The 16,099-nt window shown below is 35.9% G+C and overlaps 3 protein-coding genes across 9 annotated transcripts; 2 read left to right on the top strand and 1 right to left on the bottom strand.

The window, feature by feature from the left end:
• Window positions 1-116: 116 nt before the first annotated feature.
• On the top strand, window positions 117-3,455 carry Manf (mesencephalic astrocyte-derived neurotrophic factor). Of its 4 annotated transcripts, none has more exons than XR_010823394.1 (6): window positions 152-295; window positions 424-524; window positions 598-722; window positions 798-939; window positions 1,006-1,233; window positions 3,319-3,455. XR_010823394.1 is itself a non-coding variant. In XM_066735070.1 (5 exons), the coding sequence occupies exons 2-5, from the start codon at window positions 440-442 to the stop codon at window positions 1,179-1,181; spliced, it is 528 nt and encodes a 175-aa protein (XP_066591167.1). In that variant the 5' UTR covers window positions 117-243; window positions 424-439; the 3' UTR covers window positions 1,182-1,495. The 4 variants fall into 4 exon arrangements, 2 of the variants coding, with proteins under 2 accessions (XP_066591167.1, XP_066591166.1); XR_010823395.1 differs by having other exon boundaries at window positions 3,316-3,334; XM_066735070.1 differs by lacking the exon at window positions 3,319-3,455 and having other exon boundaries at window positions 117-243; window positions 1,006-1,495.
• On the bottom strand, window positions 2,258-15,620 carry LOC136778314 (sushi, von Willebrand factor type A, EGF and pentraxin domain-containing protein 1-like). Of its 4 annotated transcripts, none has more exons than XM_066735052.1 (32): window positions 15,520-15,620; window positions 14,776-15,147; window positions 13,939-14,666; window positions 13,560-13,847; window positions 12,826-13,081; window positions 12,507-12,701; window positions 12,238-12,405; window positions 9,563-9,745; window positions 9,272-9,493; window positions 8,556-8,756; window positions 8,235-8,483; window positions 7,924-8,172; window positions 7,651-7,860; window positions 7,480-7,574; window positions 7,203-7,413; window positions 6,923-7,135; window positions 6,696-6,857; window positions 6,337-6,627; window positions 6,119-6,261; window positions 5,960-6,059; window positions 5,686-5,899; window positions 5,455-5,612; window positions 5,306-5,394; window positions 5,144-5,253; window positions 4,698-5,085; window positions 4,348-4,555; window positions 4,095-4,268; window positions 3,945-4,036; window positions 3,754-3,890; window positions 2,825-3,692; window positions 2,573-2,759; window positions 2,258-2,511 (listed from the first exon to the last, which is right to left on the bottom strand). In XM_066735052.1, the coding sequence occupies exons 3-32, from the start codon at window positions 14,158-14,160 to the stop codon at window positions 2,342-2,344; spliced, it is 6,453 nt and encodes a 2,150-aa protein (XP_066591149.1). In that variant the 5' UTR covers window positions 14,161-14,666; window positions 14,776-15,147; window positions 15,520-15,620; the 3' UTR covers window positions 2,258-2,341. The 4 variants fall into 4 exon arrangements, with proteins under 4 accessions (XP_066591149.1, XP_066591148.1, XP_066591151.1 ...); XM_066735051.1 differs by lacking the exon at window positions 15,520-15,620 and adding an exon at window positions 15,289-15,409; XM_066735054.1 differs by lacking the exon at window positions 15,520-15,620 and having other exon boundaries at window positions 2,825-2,970; window positions 3,070-3,692; window positions 14,776-14,862.
• Window positions 11,439-12,211, top strand: LOC136778567 (uncharacterized). Its single transcript, XM_066735522.1, has 3 exons — window positions 11,439-11,569; window positions 11,631-11,751; window positions 12,068-12,211. The coding sequence occupies exons 1-3, from the start codon at window positions 11,439-11,441 to the stop codon at window positions 12,209-12,211; spliced, it is 396 nt and encodes a 131-aa protein (XP_066591619.1).
• Window positions 15,621-16,099: the final 479 nt, after the last annotated feature.

The raw sequence follows: 16,099 nt of genomic DNA, 5'->3' as shown, positions 1-16,099 counted from the left end.
CAGAACTTGACAAAACTGGCGAGTGATAGACTACTGAAATGAACCAATGAGAGTTCGTTTCGTCAAGCTTAGCTCTTCGTTGGTTTTCAGCCAATCAGCAAACGCCAGCTGGGATTCCGGGCTTTTCACCACTTTTGACAGCATCCAACGTGTATAAAGTTACGCGTGCAGTGTTGCTCCAGATTAAACTTATATTTTTTACCCAAAAGAACAAAGGAAAAGTGACTGAATTAAATTAAATTAGTGAGTTTTGTCTTAAGCAATAGTTTTTATTATTGTATCATCAATTCTTGGGGTATGCAATAAGGAAATTAGTAATTAATTGTGAAAAATGTTAACCTACTCTGAGTTTACCTCGAGTAGTAAAGTATTCATTTAATTTTTATCTTTACTCAATTTGAATAAATTTTGTTGTATTTGCAGGTAATAAATATCAACAATGAATACTCCATTAGTATTTTTATTTTTCGTAATAGTTGGAATATTATCTACTGTAACTGCTTTGAAAGAAGGAGATTGTGAAGGTAAATAATTTTAATTTGTTATTTTACAGTAGTGTAAAAGAGTCATATAATAACTGTATGTATTTTATTACAGTATGTGTATCAGTAGTAAATAAATTTAGTCAAAGCTTATCAGATGATGTTAAAAAAGATCCTAAGCAGATAGAACAGAAATTTAAAGATTTCTGTAAAGGCACTAAGTCAAAGGATAACAGATTTGTATGTGCAGTAATATTATTATCATATTTTGGTTAGTTACACAAGTTCAATCTTTAAATTGTTTTTTTTTTTCAGTGCTATTATTTAGGAGGACTGGAAGAATCTGCCACTGGTATCCTAGGCGAACTCAGTAAACCAATTTCCTGGTCCATGCCAGCTGATAAAGTATGTGAAAGATTAAAAAAGAAAGACACTCAAATTTGTGACTTAAGATATGGTAAGTATAATTGAATTAATATGTTGATAACTTTTATGGAACTAAATATTTTGTTCTTTTCCTTAGAGAAACAAATTGATCTCAATACTGTTGATTTAAAGAAACTCAAAGTCAGAGACTTGAGAAAGATATTAAATGATTGGGAAGAATCTTGTGATGGATGTATAGAAAAAACAGACTTTATTAAACGTATCGAAGAGCTTAAGCCCAAGTACTCCAGTAATTCCAAATCTGAACTCTGAACAGTGATCATAGGCCTAAATTTACCTTTGTATTAGTTTCACAGAAATTTTGGTCAGTATACTTTTCAAAGGAATTATTTGTAATATAAAAGATGTGCTTTCCTATTTTTTTTACTTATGATAGAGAAGCACCTCAATTGCAATATTTATACTTGTCGATATATTTATATAGCTCATAGTAAAGAAAAGTGCTGCAAGAAACATTAATTTAAAAAGAAATCTCAATCGTGGACAGATAAATTTTTAGAAAGTTGAAGATAAAGAAGCAAAGGGGAATTTTTCATTTTCAATAAAACAGTTGATATCTTTTACTATTTGTCTTCTACTTTTATTATAATTATTACTTACAAGTATTGTACACAAATTTGTTGAATAATGAAAAACATTCATTCTTCCTCGAAATGTACAACATTGTTGTATGGCCTGTTTAAATGCTAATTATACCAAACCACAGTGTACTACAAAAATGAAAACACTGCTGTTCATTGTTAAAAGCTAAATTCAATTTGTATTTATGTCACTTTCAAATATAAGTAGGATTTATTGTATCTCTTACACGAAAATGATGTGAATACAAAACTATTTTCACTCGCTGTTGGGTTGAAAATACAGAAGTTATGGCTAACCGAGGGGAGTACAAAGCGCACAGCATTTCTTAATGCTTGGGTGATCAAAAATATGACATGTAATGCCAAATTATATGTATAGCCATTTATTAATCATCTGGTTGTTATTTATTGTTAGAGGTACAACAACTATGCTGACAATTCATTATACCAGATTATTGGCGGTAATGCTGCGGCAAATTAGGTGAAAATTTTTTGAAAGATATGTAATTAAAACTTAGTTTAAATTATTGGAAAAGATGCGAATATACTGAAACTTCCTATGAAAAAGTACAGAAATAAATTGTACAAACTATTTATTCCACGGTAAGACTGTCTATTTGTATGATTTACGAAATAAATGACTGTAATACCTTGAAATGCAATGTAAAAATGAAAAATTGATTTGGCCAAGACTATTATACTTCACGTTAATAAAGGAAAAGTTATGATACAAGCTAAGGACACTTAATATAGAAAAAGAAAACATTATGTACTATCATTAAATTTTCAGTATGTGAAATATTATCTTGGTACATCCCAGTGGATTCTTTATTACTTTATGTTACAATCGGGTGGTTCTGACCAGAGTCCATCAGCTTTGCAAGTGATAGTGCCTTTGATTTTTTCATTTGGACAGATATATGTTAAGGTTTCTTGATAAAAATAAGATTGTCCTTTTATTGTTACTCCAGGAACCACTTGTGGTTTCCCACACGATATTTCTAAAACAAGGTATATGCAAATATAATTGAAATTCAGATCTACAAAATATTTTCAACTTACTGACACATCTTCCATGCATCTTGGACCATTTTCCACCGGATAAACATGTTGTATATACTTGTCCAAATATTCGATACCCAGGCATACACCTATAATAAATTATATCGCCAAATGTGTACTCTTTCTTTTGCATAATTTCTATCTCTTCTCTGTCATCAATCACAGCAATGTTTCCAAATTCTGAGACCTATAATGTATACATTTATTTTAAAATTATAAAATTAATTCATACAAAATGATTTACATACTTACATTAGGAGAAGGACATTTCAAATTAATACAAGCATCTCTGTTGGAATTAAAGAGTAGTCGTTCAATATCAGTAGTATCAACATTTAAATGTAAAATATGCCACGTCCCATTCTCATTACACATCCAAGTGAGATTGGACAGCAATTCTGTTGAAATTGGACTTAAGCTAATTCTCATATCATGCAGACAAGTAAAAATGATTTTACTCCCATAAACATTTCCCTGGATGCTGTATGTCAAATTACCATAATTTCCCACCAAACTTTCTCCCTTTTGCTGTTTTTTGTTAACAGTGAAATTAAGTAATTTTAATAACGAATGTTCCTGACATTCTCGAATCTGACAATTTGGAGATTCGGAGGACCATGTTTCATTTCCAGTACAAGTTCTATACTCATCACCTATCAAACGAAACCCTTGGTTGCAAACTGTGGTAATGTGAGCACCAGGTACAAATAATTCTTTCAGAAACTTTCTGGTTTCTTTTTCAGCAGAATTATCAGATTCTTCAAGTTCCAACTCATACGTCACCATGTTATCACCCAAAGGAACTTCGATAGTCGTGTTATCTTCCAGTTTCAAGAAGATGGTACCATTTCTAACTGGATTTGGCCAAGGACAATACAGGAGGACGCAGTCTGGTACAAAACCTGCCCAGGTACCATCGTTGCTGCATTGGAGACGAAATTCTGTCATTAAATTGTGATTGGCTCGAAATTTGTATCCCTGAAGACAAGAAAATCCTACGATATCTCCGTAAAAATAAAACTTCTCTTTTTCATCCTCTTCGACATTGATCTTCAATTCGAATGCTAAGGAATGATCTATCGTTTCTGAAGTCACCGATGCTATGTAACCGTGTTCTACTCTGTAAAAAAAAGTTTAAGAAAATTTTTGTAAAAATTTGCATTTGTATATTATATGTTTACTCCTTCGGAGGTGGACATCCACTGGAGATGCACTCTGGTCTTTCGTGGTCCCAGGTACCATTCTCCAAACAAGTTAACCGTTTATGGCCCTTCAATCTGTATCCTGCGTTGCACTTAAAGTCCAATTGTTGACCTTCCTAAAGGAAAATTGATTAATTGAAATTTTAATAGTTTTAATTTTGTAATTATACCTGTAAAATCGATACATCGTCTCTTTCGTACTCTTCAAGCATGTAATTCATGTTACCATTGTCAGGAGCTAACAAATTGTTACAAGTGATTCCTGTAAAAGAATTTTTTTATATTTTTGTACTCTTTTTCAATTATCACTTGATTTATACCTATGCAAGTAGGAGGACTTCCGGTCCACAATCCACTAGAATTGCAGAGTCTTCTTGGATTCCCTCGAAGTTTGTAGCCCTTGAAACAAGAATACTGAATTTCATCCCCAAAATTATAAGATTTACCAAGCATTCGTCCTCGAGGAAAATATCCAGGATAACCACATCTAATCTCTGTGAATGCATAAAAGTTTTCAAAAATTATAGAATGTATGGAATATGTTTGTTAAGGTGGATATTGATTTAATAATACTTTCACAGTAAGGTGTAAAGTTTCCTTCCCACTGGCCATGCTTCAAACATTTTCTCTTCAACAATTTGTGTTTTCCTTTTCCATATTTTACGAAGTAACCCTCGTCGCAGATATAAGTTCCTTCGGATGAATCATTGTTCAATTTTAAGCTCCCTTTGAAAGGAATCACCGGAAGTGCACATCCACGACAAAAGGGACTCTTTAATATCTGAGACAAAATGTTAAAATTTGTAAATTTGATTTAATATCTGAGAAAATATATTAAAACGTGTACATTTTATTTAATATTCAACAAAAAATAATAAAACGTAAATTTTTGAATAGCAAACATCTTTTATATTTATACTTGCCACGATATCTCCATGCATAAATTCTTGCATTTGGGACCATGCAAACAGATCCCCGTGGTACCTATCACAAGTGTTTAACAATTTAGCAACATCAACCTCGCTAAGAACAGTGCTCCAAATATCCAACAAGCTCAATTTTCCCAGAAAAGACTCTGATTCGGAAAATCCACCCCCAACCCTATCCTGTTCTTGTCCAATAACGAAAAATCCATTAGACTGAATATCGATCCCCTTCGACAAAAAGCTACCGTTGTCCTTGAGATGGCCATCGATAAAAATAGACCAATTTCCATCAGAGCTTTCCCAAGTAACACAAAGAAAATGCCAGTAACCATCGTTCACTTTTATATCCGTCACCACTTTATCTCCATTTACGTATACAACAAATCTATAATAGAAAAAAACTTATAATTACCCAATCAAATAATTCTCAAAATAAATCTCACCCATTATAATCGGTTATCGTGAAAGCATTATCACTGAATTCAGTTGCATAGGATAAAATCGTTCCATAATTAAAAACATCCAAGGATTGCAACCACAGACAAACAGAAATCTAAAAAAATATATATATAACAGGTGGAAAAATTTAATTTCGACAAAAATACCTCAGAAATATTTCTCGATGGCCCCTTCATCATTACGTAATCAGTTATTCCAGATTTTGAAAAATGCATAACGTAATCGGACGATAATTCTACAACAAATATTTTCCATTAAAGTTAAAACTTTTTTTTGCATTTATAAATGAGCTAACCAGTTTCACACTGGATTCCAGTAAACGGTACAGAACAGACACAAGTGTAATTGGTAATTCCGCTTAAACAAGTTCCATTGTTCTCGCATGACTCGCTGTGACAGAAATTGATTTTGGTAGCGCAATCACTTCCGGTATATCCAGAGGGGCATTCGCATCTGTTTTGTGAAACTTGTGATTAATAAAAAAATAATAAAAATTGTTCAAAGACTGTAAATAATGAAGGATCACCTGTAACTATTTCTCGTGGCGTTAATTTCAGCCAAATTAACGCAGATTGCGTTTTCGTGACAAGGCAGCCAATCACAGGGCAGCAAATTGCAGTGACGACCCAGAAATCCTGCCTTGCAAGAACAATCGTACGTTTCGTTGATTATTCGACAAATCGAGCCTTCCGTGCAAGGTGAATGGTCACAGTGATCCAATTTGATCTCGCAAAACTGTCCTGAAAGTGAGTGAAGAAAATTGAAACGATCTATGGAAAATTATAGCAAAATTTAATTACCCTCGTATCCATAATCACATTCGCAAAAATAATCATCATCGGTGCTGTTACACCTCCCATTATTTTGACAAGGATTCCCTGTACACTCGTCCAATGACCTCTAAAGTTTGACAAATGTTTAATCACTGGAAAATTGAATAATTGATTTTTTTCTATCACCTCGCAATTTTCTCCCATGTACCCTTTTCTGCAGTTGCATTTGTACGTGAGGGATCCAAGAAGATCGTAACTCATGTAACAGGTGCCTCCGTTTAAACATGGAGAAGCCTGGCAGGGACTTTGAAAAATTTCGCATCTGGATCCTGAAAATGTGTTTGTTATTGTATCCATGAGACACGATTAATGTGACGAAAGATAAATTAATGCTAGATTTTTACCAATATAATTATTACGACACTCGCAGCTGAAGTGGTCATCTTCTTGCACGCAGGATCCACCATTGATGCAAGGACTCCCATCGCAAATGTTTTCTCTCTCAATATTTATACAATCACGAATGCTCGTAGATCCATGGGATTTTGTGGTGGTGTTCCGAGGACAAGGTAGACACGAGTGTTCGCCATAATTTGGCTGATAAGCTCCAATTTCGCAAATGGAACAAGGCTCCAAAGAGAAAAATTCGTTCTGATAACGTCCTCGTCGAGAATAAAATCCTGGCAAGCACATTTCTGTAAAAATTTGTTGTATTTTTATTTCAGATTTAATTTGTTTTTTAATGACGTTTTCATTTTCTTACTTGTACAATCTTCTATGGATTTTGCATACGTTTGCTTGGTGAACGTGTTGTATGGACAACGTTCGCAGTGCAGAGATCCTGTGATATTTTGGTATTGTCCAAATGGACAAGATTGACACTGTTTGGTGGAATTATTGTAGAATGTTCCTATTGGACACTTGACTGCAAAGTACATAAAAATGTTTTTTATCTCTATTATTGGTCTGTGTGTTATTTTAAATATTTACCACAACTTGTTTTTTTCAAAACGCTACCATCATTGCACAAAATTTCTGGATCACTAAATCTTAAATGGAGATTCAAAACAAATTTTGAATTTTCTTCTTTGATTTTTTTACTCAAAGGATCCAATTTTTCAGCTTTTGTCAGTGATTCAATTTTCTCGTGTAATCTCTTCAGCCCTTCTTCAGGGTTATTCAAATTCTTCTCACTTATTTTTCCTGAAGACAAATTGATGAAATTTTATCTACTTGCATGATTTAATAAGGATATATATATAGTGCTTACCAGAGAATTTAAATTTAATTTCAATTATTTCTCTTTTTGTTTTATTATTGTTGTTATTTTCTCTAAACTGTCTTTTTTTCCTGATTAAATTGTTGCTGACTCTATCGGAGGATTCGCAAATCGGGTCGAAAATTATAAGGTTACAATCCACATTGTTATCACATATTTCAAATAATTTTGACTTCAATTCTTCATTTATGTGATGGCTGAGCTATAATATTTTTTTATTTTATTAATTTTAAACTATTCATATATTTTCAAAGTGTCATTTACTTACTTCTTGGAGTGTAGTTGAATTACGACAATCTGTCTTTTCGTCATTATCCAAAAAAAAACTTCCATTTTGGGATATGGTTTTTGGAACGACTGCTTCTAAATTAATAAAATTATTCACTTTAGTTATTGAGCGTTTCAAAATTAAATAAATATATATATATATATATATTACCTGCACAATCTGGAAAATAATAATCAGCCCAAGAACGATTAACAGCATTACACCTCAACAGCAAGTCATCGTCAGTGGTTTCAAAATTTGGAACTTGAATAGGAAACTCAAATCCCTCGTTACAAGACAGTACACACTGCTCTTTCTTATCATCGTCCAATTCACATTTTATCTGCCCATTTGCAGGAGTAGGAAGATTCTTGCAAATATCTATTAAAAACCGTAAAAAAAAAAAATAGTTTTATAATTAAAATGTTATTAAAAAAAAAATACCTTTCACAGTGATATTAAGAATGCACGTGGCAAAATTCCCATATCTGTCAGTAGCATTGTAGAAAATTTTAGTTGTGCCAATAGGAAATTTATTCGAGGCAACAAAGTGAGACTGAGAAATTTTTGTGGGAATTTTCGAATTATCGTGAAACACCGGTTCATCCCAGCTGATATTTTCAACGCCAGATTGAGCATCGGTGAAAAATGCAGGAGGGTGTATACAATTTTCTACCATCGGTGGTTCCTTATCTAAATTAAAATAAATCGATAAATTTTCTAAATAAAACATCAAAAAAATATCAAAAACTTACCAATAACGTTTACTTTAAATTTACATCGAGCCTTGTTACCACTAGAGTCCTCAGCTACATAAGTAACAGTTTTAGCACCTATCTTCTTTTTCCATGGGAAGATAACGTAAGGTTTGCTCCAGACTGTAGGTGACTCGTCAGCATTGTCACTGACCATTGGAACAGTCCAGTTTAAAAGAGCAAAATTTGCTCCCTTAAGATTTTCCACAACAACATCCCCAGGACATTTAATAACAGGAGGTGTTCTATCTACAAAAATACACAGAATCATAATTTCATGCAATTTAGAAGAAACGATTCATTTCTATTTTAATAACTCACCCACGCAACGAGTGGACTTGCGACGTCTGGACCAAACCCCAGTTCGACCACCACACAGTCTCGTTCGAGGTCCTTCAAGGTCAAATCCTTGATTGCAGACCACTGTGCAGTTCGTGGCAAATGGAAGTTTTTCAGAACCCAGACAGTTCCTTGGCAAGATTTTCCCATTTGGGATTTCCTTCAGAGGATCGCATTTCACAGCTGTGCACAAATTGCTCGATTACAAATAATGTATCTCAATGACGAAGGCTTATAATTATCGACGTATCAGGAGTGCACTGTAAAAAATTTGTGTAAAATTATAAGGATAATAATGAGCAACTTTTATTGTTATTCATGATTGTCTTTGTAAATTTACATAAGCTTCCAAAACAACAATTTAATATTTATCATTGTGAAATTACTGTTAAATTAAAAAATAAAAATTTTTAGTGACGTCAATAATAACAAAGTTGCTCATGATTATCGTGTAATTTTACAACAAAATTTTTACAGTGTGATCGTATCGTACCCCTGTAACTAACTTTCTGTCCATTTTTCACGATTGTCTTTGTAAATTTACATAAGGTTCCAAAACAACAATTTACTATTTATCATTGCAAAATTATTGTTAAGTTAAAAAATAAAATTTTTAATGACGTCATTGGTAACAAAGTTGCTCTCATGATTATCGTGTAATTTTACAACAAAATTTTTACAGTGTGGTCGTATCGTACCCCTGCAACTAACTTTCTGTCCATCCCATCTCGACTGAGGCAGACAATTACGGACTTTGCTACCATGAAGCTGGAATCCAGTTTCGCAGCGAAATTCACAGCGAGTGTCGATTGGATGAGAGGTACGGTTTGTTGCTCGATCTACGTCATTTTTATTCTCAGTTTCGTGCCAACAGCGAATCTTTCCATGGGATGGAGCACGAAGCACTGGACAAGTTTTAACTGCAAAAAATTTGCAATTTAAATTTGCATTCTTTTTATAAATTTTGGAGGGAAAATTTGAATACCAACGTAAGCATTGGGCTTCTTTTCCGGACCAAGAACCATTTTTCCTGCAATATCTCACACTGTCCCCTATAAGTTGGAAGCCAATCTTGCATCTCACTCGACAAGCTGAATTTTGAACGTTGCTACAGGCACTTGCATTCGCGAAATATCCATTTGTGGGGACTGTCAGCCTCGGACAATTTACAGCTATAATTTAATTTGTTTTTAAAAATTATCTGAATTTTTATATGTTATTTATTGTTTATTAGAGAACATAGAATGTGGGTCTACTTATATATGTATGTATATATATAGTAAATAAGTGAGAATTTTCGTGGCGACGTGCAGGAAATTTGTTAAAATTTAATGGTTCTTCAGATACGACAGTTTACTCGAAAAAAATGATTGAGTAAAAGTTGTGAACTAATTTTCCTCGCTGTTTAATCATTTATGAGGTATTCGAAGGTTGTTGAGAACAGAACTGAATGTCAATTTTGCATTTTAACGCGACAAATTGCATTTTGAACATTTTGAACATTGTTACAGGCACTCGCATTCACAAAATATCCATTCTTCAGGATTGTCAGCCTCGGACAATTTAAAACTGCAATTTAATTTGTTTTTTACAATTATTTAATTCATCTAAAAATTGTCTAAAGATAATCTATATTTTTATATACAATTTTTCGTGTACTGGAGAACGTCGTATGAATCCACGTAAAGTAACAAAGCGAGAAATTTCGATTTCACGGATTCCGTAGATTCCGTGCTCAAGGAGAAAATTATTCAACTGAAAATACGAGAGGTCACTCGAGGAAAACGAGTGAGTAAAAGTCTCGAACTAATTTTCCTCGCTGTTTAATAATTTATGGGATAATTCGAAGGATGTTAAGAGCAGAGCTGAAAGTCAATTTTGCATCCCAAGCAACAAACTCCATTTTGAACATTGCTACCATTCACGAAATAACCATTCTTGAGGGTCATCAACCTCGGACAATTCACAGCAATTTAATTTGTTTCTCACAACTACCCAACTCGTTCAAAAATTATCTAAAATTAATCTGAATTCCCCTCCACAATTTCTTTTATACTGGAGAACACAAAATGGATCCACGCAGTACCAAAGTAAAAAATTTCGTAATGGTATGCAGGGACTTTATAAGTTTCGTAGTCAAAGAAAAAATAGTCGAAATAAAAATACGAAATACCTGAAGAAAATTATTGAGTAAAATTTGTGGACTCATTTTCCTCATTGTTTAATAATTTATGGGATAATTCGAAGGATGTTAAGAGCAGAGCTGAAAGTCAATTTTGCATCCCAAGCAACAAACTCCATTTTGAACATTGCTACCATTCACGAAATAACCATTCTTGAGGGTCATCAACCTCGGACAATTCACAGCAATTTCATTTGTTTCTCACAACTACCCAACTCGTTCAAAAATTATCTAAAATTAATCCGAATTCCCCTCCACAATTTCTTTTATACTGGAGAACACAAAATGGATCCACGCAGTACCAAAGTAAAAAATTTCGTAATGGTATGCAGGGACTTTATAAGTTTCGTAGTCAAAGAAAAAATAGTCGAAATAAAAATACGAAATACCTGAAGAAAATTATTGAGTAAAATTTGTGGACTCATTTTCCTCATTGTTTAATAATTTATGGGATAATTCGAAGGATGTTAAGAGCAGAGCTGAAAGTCAATTTTGCATCCCAAGCAACAAACTCCATTTTGAACATTGCTACCATTCACGAAATAACCATTCTTGAGGGTCATCAACCTCGGACAATTCACAGCAATTTCATTTGTTTCTCACAACTACCCAACTCGTTCAAAAATTATCTAAAATTAATCCGAATTCCCCTCCACAATTTCTCTCACACTGGAGAACACAAAATGGATCCACGTAGCACCAAAGCAAGAAATTTCGTAGCGGTATGCAGGGACTTCACGGATTCCGTGCTCAAAGAGAAAATAGTCCAAATGAAATGGTTCTCAAGATACGAGAGGTTACTCGAGGAAAACGAGTGAGTAAAAGTCTCCGACTAATTTCCCTTGCTATTTACCAATTTACTGCATAATTCGAAGGATGCTGAGGGGGGAGCTGAAGAAATTATACGAGGAGCAAGAAACGGTTCTGTCCGAAGGAATTTCGAAGGTGGAGGATAAAAGATCTTGTTTACCAGCACCGACAAAGACCAGTCAAGAGGTGAGTCAGTCATCATCAACCATAAAAAAAATCAATAAACTCCTGCAAATTTCACCAATCACCTAATCCGACTTCAACCACCACTTCCTGGGTGCAAGAATGGAGGACTTCCGGGTGAAAATCATTTCCGTCATTTTCCTATAGGCACGACGTACTCTGTAAATCAGAGTGCTTGCCTAATTCACCTTGATGAGGTAAATTGCAAGAGTACCGAGACGTAGATTAACCTCAATGACATTGCAGACTGCTTTCTCCCGGAAGTCCTCTTGCAGAACATTGAATTCTTCGAAGAGTGTATCGCCGATGGTTCCTCCAGGTTGGCTGGCTGGCTTCTAAACCGGAATTTCTGCTGGAGAAATACGGACCGTTCATAATCCGGTATCCGAATCCCGTGGACGAGGTTCCTCATATTGGTGGGAGGTTGCCGAGGCTCGCGGCTGGCAAAGGCTTGGTGGCTTAAGGCTACATCTTATGTTCCGTTATTACCTTGGCACCTGCGACCGTCATCCTCGCTGAACCCGGAAGCGCAGACGCAATCATCCTCGGAAGTCGCTGGTACCTGAAGAGTCACGTGATTAACGTCCGGACAAGGTCTGCAAGTGGATCCTGCGTCCCCACCGGTGTCCTCCGAGGCATAAGTACCGTTTGGACAGACTGGAGGATGCAAGGTTTCTTGGTTAAAATACGAATACTCCGAGGATGATCCTCTTCAGCATCGTGGAGTATTTTACAGAAATTTCAAATAAATAAAGTACCCTGGCAAAATCCTCTGAGTCCGGAACCAAAGTAACCTGGAGAACAGCGACACGCGTAGTGTCCTGTCGCGGTTCCGCAGGTGCAACTCGCCAAGGTGTCGCAGCAGGTCTCGTTGCTGCTCGAAGAATTTTCCGAGCATAAAATGTTGCAATCGGTACTAGTTGCCACAGAGACGTATTCCCCCGCTGTTAAGTCTGAGAACACGTTTAATTATCGTTTAATACCGTTTCTTCTTGATCACTGCAATATCCCGTTGCTTTTTTACTTGACTTCTTCTATATATATATGTATATAAAGTTTCTTAATAATTGTAATTACCACGGTGCAAGGCTCGCCTAGCCAGAGCCTCGAATTCCGAAAAATTATCGAGCAAGTAACTGTGCTCGTGACTAGGTTCACTGGCGATATCGCGAAGCCTCTCCACGTTTCCGGTTCTGATACCAAAGGTGAAGATTCTGGTACCGAGTGTCTTCAGGAGACGAGCCGTTGGTCCCGGATCACCCCCGTTGCTAAATCCATCGGTTATCAAGAAAATCACCTTCTTCGCTGTTTTTCGACTGTTCTCCAGGATCGCCTGTAATTTTATCAATTTGATTATTGGTACGGTTCTCTATATAATTAATTTTAATTTTTTAATTATGATAGTTTTCTTCTATTTTTTATTATTTCATCAATCAAAACTTCCTGAAGAGCACCTTTCGTACAAGTCCCACTTCTATTGTATAATCATCGTTACGATTCTCAAATGAATTCTAATCTTATATTTATAATAATTTACTTTTATTATTTCATCAATCAAAATTTCCTGAAGAGTACCCTTCGTGTAACTTCCACTTCTGCTGTTTAATAATCTTTACGATTCTCTAATTAATTCTAATCTTATATTTATAATAATTTACTTTTATTATTTATTATTTCATCAATCAAAAATTCCTGAAGAGCACCTTTCTTGTAAGTTCCACTTCTGCTGTTTAATAATCTTTACGATTCTCAAATTAATCCTAACCTTATAACTACAACAATCTATTTTTATCATTTATTATTTCACCAACCAAAGCTTCCAGAAGAGCACCCTTCGTATAAGTCCCACCTCCACTGTACCCAACATTCTTCAGCTGCACATTTAACAAAAAACACTTCTCGTCGTTTCTTCCTGGCCGAGAAATCTGATCGACCACTCTATTGATATTCTTCTTCCCGGCGAACGCTACCAAGGCCACTCTGGTGGCCGAAGGCTTCACCGTGAAATCCGCCAAGAGTTTCCGGACAAAGTCCAGTTCGCTTCGAAAATTGTCCTTGCCGATCGAGTCGGAAGCATCCACGAGGAAAACCAATTCCACCTGGAAAATGACGAGGACTTAATTAGTCCCGGAAGCAGTTCTAATGGTACCAGTGTGCATCGACACAGACATATCACACTGTTATATTTACCAGTTCAGTCCGACTCCTCAAGCGATCCACTTGACTCTTCAAGATGCTCGAGAGAAAATCTATTTTATTCCGTGGCGTCTCTTCACCGAACGATCTATCCGCAGGAAATCCCCCGAAACACGGGTGATGCAAGAAGAGGCCTACGACGCCCAAGAAGAAGAGCGACCGGTACATCGTTCGCGTGCAATCTCGACAAATCACCGCGAGAACTGCTCCTCTCATTTCCCTAATTCTCCGTTTTCCTCCTCCTCCCCTCCACCCCCTCCCCCTCCTCCTATCGGAATCCGAGGTCCAACTGATGCAATGGTAAAATTACACGACGCGTGATATATAGAACAACGTACACGCGGGATGCTTGAAACCGAGAGAACAAGGGACTCTCTGTTCCTGTTCCATTTATAATACGCGATTGTGTTTGCTTGTGAGCGTTTCGTCCGGACGAAAACCACGTTCATCCGATGTATACTATATATATATATATATATATGTATATAGTGCATGCACAGTCCAGAAGATAATCTAAATTTTCCGTCACAGCTCCGAATAGAAAAACGAAGAAGCAATTGTTACAATTTTACAATTAACCCTTTGACCCTGAAGAAAAAGAGTTAATTCCTCGTGTTTATTGATCGAGGTCGTTGCGATTAATCGCCAGTAGCTTGTTGGACGTAGACGCTGTCTTTGTCCGAAGGATGATTAATTGGAGTATCGCATTGTTCGGTTGTTTCCTGAAAATTAAAACTAGTTTAAGATTTTGGTTTAAGGAGAATGAGCAAAGTGCCGGATGAAAAGTTTCGGATGAAAATTATTGGAGATAATCTTCCGTACCACACGTACCCAAAACTGTTACAGTTTTATGATGCATAAGCCTCATGGGGAAGGGTGTTACACATTTGCGTTACGTGTGGGAGGGATGTTCACAATGTTGATCCACTCCAGTACCATATGACATTAGAAAAACTGAGTTAGTCTACGAGTGGACTGAATACATAACAGATCGAAGCGTCTCTTCAAGTTCTTTTACGCAGAAGATTACCGCAAACGATCAATTTCCGATCGAGTTCCGCAAATCGTACGATGCTACTGGATTGAACTCTTCCGTCGATAGGAAAATAACGGTTCTTCATCCACGCGAATTATCAAACTTGAAGAAGATGCTGTTTTTGTCTGTCTGATGATTAATCAAAGTATAGCGTTGTTCGGTAGTTCCTGAAAACGAAAACCAGTTTAGGATTTCAGTTTTAGCAGAACGAGCAAAGTGTCGGGTGAAGATCATTGGAGATGGTCTTCCGTGCCCCATGTACCGAAACTGTATGATGTACAAGTCTCTTGGGGAAGGGTATCACACACATTTGCGTTACGTGTGGGAGGGATGTTTGGTGTTGATCCACTCTAGTACCATATGACATTAAAAAAACTCTATTGATCTAGCAGCTAACTATATGCATAACAGATCAACGCGACTCTTCAAGTTCTTTATCAGAAAATTCTCAAATCGTACTATGCCACTGGATTGAACTTTTGCTGTGTAATTTTACGTTAATTGTGGGAAGGATGTCTAATGTTGATCCATTTCAGTACCATGTAACATCAGAAAAACTCTGTTAGTCTATCAGCAAACTGCATACATAACAGATCGACGAGACTCTTCAAGTTCTTCACCAGAAAAATCCTCAAATCGGACTATGCGACTGTATTGAACTTTTGTAGTGTAATTTTACGTTAATTGTGGGAAGGATGTCTAATGTTGATCCATTTCAGTACCATGTAACATCAGAAAAACTCTGTTAGTCTATCAGCAAGCTGCATGCATAACAGATCGACGAGACTCTTCAAGCTCTTCACCAGAAAATTCTCAAATCGAACTATACCACTGTACTGAACTTTCGTAGTGTAATTCCAGCGATAAGAAAATAACAGTTCACCATCCACGCGAATTATCAAACTTGAAGAAGATGCTGTCTTTATCTGTCTGATGATTAATCAAAGTATCGCGTTGTTCGGAATTCCTGAAAACGAAAACCAGTTTAAGATTTCAATTTGCGCATCGCGAGCAAAGTGTCGGATGAAGATCATTGGAGATGGTCTTCCGTGCCCCACGTACCGAAACTGTATGATGTGTAAGCCTCGTAGGGAAGGGTGTCACACACATTTGCGTTAC

Source organism: Prorops nasuta, unplaced genomic scaffold (assembly GCF_024137725.1).
Source record: "Prorops nasuta isolate Cenicafe-Biocafe unplaced genomic scaffold, Cenicafe_Pnas_1.2 PNAS00014, whole genome shotgun sequence".
NCBI classification, from domain to species: domain Eukaryota; kingdom Metazoa; phylum Arthropoda; class Insecta; order Hymenoptera; family Bethylidae; genus Prorops; species Prorops nasuta.
This window is presented reverse-complemented; position numbering and strand designations above follow the sequence as displayed.